The sequence below is a fragment of the Phalangium opilio genome, unplaced genomic scaffold (genome assembly GCF_054372755.1).
Source record: "Phalangium opilio isolate 3A_F unplaced genomic scaffold, DU_Popi_V2 ptg000046l_1, whole genome shotgun sequence".
Taxonomy (NCBI): domain Eukaryota; kingdom Metazoa; phylum Arthropoda; class Arachnida; order Opiliones; family Phalangiidae; genus Phalangium; species Phalangium opilio.
Window position 1 is genome coordinate 6,319,505 of NW_028324169.1, and position 2,612 is coordinate 6,322,116.

The 2,612-nt window shown below is 36.7% G+C and overlaps 1 protein-coding gene across 1 annotated transcript; it reads left to right on the top strand.

The window, feature by feature from the left end:
• The first annotated feature begins 945 nt into the window (after positions 1-945).
• On the top strand, positions 946-2,338 carry LOC149676469 (zinc finger protein 618-like). Its single transcript, XM_089838611.1, has 5 exons — positions 946-1,446; positions 1,529-1,762; positions 1,834-2,062; positions 2,223-2,274; positions 2,320-2,338. The coding sequence occupies exons 1-5, from the start codon at positions 946-948 to the stop codon at positions 2,336-2,338; spliced, it is 1,035 nt and encodes a 344-aa protein (XP_089694737.1).
• The last annotated feature ends 274 nt before the right edge of the window (positions 2,339-2,612 follow it).

The window sequence follows — 2,612 nt, forward strand, 5'->3', positions numbered from 1 at the left end:
CGGCTACCGGCGTTTAAGGCGTGTGCACTTAGTGCGGTGTAGATCTAGTGCGGTGCTTTGGAATTTGGATACCAAAATTACTATGAGCTCAAACGAAGAAAGTTCTCCAATTATTACAAAAGAAAAATTAAAACATTTACTTCAAAACAGGGATCAAACGGTTAGTTTTTTATGTCCGCCAAATGCGCGTTCCGATGTTTGGAAGCGGTTTAAACAAATCAAGGTTAATAATGTGCTGACCCCGTATGTTGTGTGTTTGGACACAAAATGCAACGCGATTCTCAATTTCAAATCCAAAGATGGGACGAGTGGCCTGAAAAACCATAAGTGCAACTCACAAAATATAAAAGCACAGTCTAAGGTAAGAAAGAAATTCTTTCTAATTATGTTTAAGTGATAAAATAATAACCATGTGAAATGGTTTAAGATTACAAATTTTCTGAGTCATGGACAATCGTCAATAAGCTCAAGAACCAAAAAGCGAGTACTATCAGCTTGCTCCAAAATGGTTACAATGGACATTCGACCCTTCAGATCAATCCAAGGTGAAGGTTTTCGCATATTAGCAAATTCACTTGTTGTTGGTTCTCAGCATGGAAATATCGACGCGTCGTTAGTACTTCCAAACCCAACTACCGTTAGCAGAAACTGCGAGGATCTCTACCGTGAAGTGAAGCAGAAACTAATTCTGGATTTGGATTCAGTTAAATCTATAGCTGTCACAACAGACGGCTGGACAGACAGCTTCAGAATGGTGTCGTACATTTCGGTAACGGCTCATTTTTACCAGGAAGACTTTAGACTTCAGTGCAAAGTTTTAGGTACAAGAGAAATTGACAAAAAAAAAATCAGGCGTTAATATCCGTGAGCTTGTTTTAGAGGTATTGAAAGAATTTAAATTAGAGAAGAAAGGATATTTATTTTGTTACGGACGGTGCTGCCAATATGGTATCAGGTTTCAGAAAGTATCCATGGTTTTGGTGCACCGCACACCAATTAAACCTGATTTTGGACCACGTTTTTACCGAAAAAAAGAAAACAAGAGATAAGCCCGATTATGTAAACGAGCTTCCAGATATAACTGAAATGTTTCATCAGTGTAAAGCGCTAGTAACCTACTTCAAAAAGTCTGGATTGCAAAGAAAGTTGGTGAAAACTCTGAAACAGGAAGAGTGTACTCGATGGAATTCGCGATTGGAAATGATTGAGTCCGTGTACGAGGCGAAAGACCAAATTAGAAAATTATTGTCAGAACGAGGAGAGACTTTTTTCCAAATAGACATGGAACTGTTAAAATCCACCATCAAGATACTGGAATGTTACAGATCTTGCAGTAATAATCTTTGTCAGGAAAAAAAACCTACTTTGCACCTTGTTATTCCATGGCCGGACAGACTCAAAAAACAATGTTATTTCTGTGAAGATGATCATCCAGAAATTAAAAAGGTATAGTTCTTTTCCAAAAATTGGTGGTTTAAGAACTTCACGTACAGTAAAACGAAACACTTATTATAATTGTATTTCGTAGTGCAAAGAGTTACTGCTTGCAGAGCTTCAAAAGTGCACGATAAACAAGTACCATAAAATGGCAGTTTTCTTAAACCCTAAAATAAAACTAATCAAAGCAATTCCTGAAGAGCAACGACCTAGTGTGATCAGTTATATTCGTGATGAACTGGAGCAGGATACTACACTCAATGAAGATGATGATGATGAATGCTCTGACTCGCAGCCACTTTCAAAAATAGCCAAAACTAACGTGGTTAGCTGATTTTTAATATATAAATTAATTTAAAAAAGAGTTATTGCAAAAGCAACTCTAAATTCATTTAGGAAAAGGATGACATATTTTCAGACCTACTGGACGAGCAGCCTACTAGTTGTAACGTAAATGAGGATGAAGTGTCGACTTATCAGTCACTTGTGTCATTACCTACAACGTCAACTTCACTTGAAGATTGGTGGAAAGACCAAAATTTGCCAAAACTCAAGTCCTTGTTTAAGCGAATTATGTCAATTCCCGCTTCAAGTTCAACCAGCGAACCTTGTTTCAGCAAACAGGGTAGGATTTTAGAGGAAAGAAGAACGCAGTTAAAGCCAAATAAAGTGGACATTCTTCTTTTTTTCCACGAAACCCTTAAAGATAACCACTAGTGTTTTTGTTAAAACATTCAAAATAAATTTATATTTTTGTTGTGGCTAATTTTGTGAACTTTGTGAAGGACAAATAGGGCAGATTTTAGAAGAATGCTTCGACAAGTGTAGAAATTGCAGGTGAGTTCTCCTTGTTTGTCATTTAATTATGTAATTTTTCTTCAGCCACAAGGATTTGAGGTAATAATGGTACTAATTACGTTGTTCATATATAATATTGAATATCGGTAATGGTATGGAAATGGTTTTCTGCTATTGTTGATTTCGGTTATGGTTGGAAATGTGATAACGTTTCTTAATCGGGAATGGGAATGTTTGGTATTTGGAAACCACGGATCGGTAACGGATGGGGAGGTTGATGAAATCTATGGGTGCCATTGGGTGGAATTGGTAAAAAAAAAATATGAACAAGAGTGGTATGGAAATGGTAACGTTTGAAACTGTCAATACCCTTAAGA

Excerpts from the sequence above, each read along its gene's own strand:
- LOC149676469 (XM_089838611.1), top strand. The coding sequence starts at position 946 with ATGGTATCAGGTTTCAGAAAGTATCCATGGTTTTGGTGCACCGCACAC. Across the intron at positions 1,763-1,833 it reads AAATAGCCAAAACTAACGTG|GAAAAGGATGACATATTTTC; the intron begins GTTAGCTGATTT and ends AAATTCATTTAG. Across the intron at positions 2,063-2,222 it reads ACCTTGTTTCAGCAAACAGG|GACAAATAGGGCAGATTTTA; the intron begins GTAGGATTTTAG and ends AACTTTGTGAAG.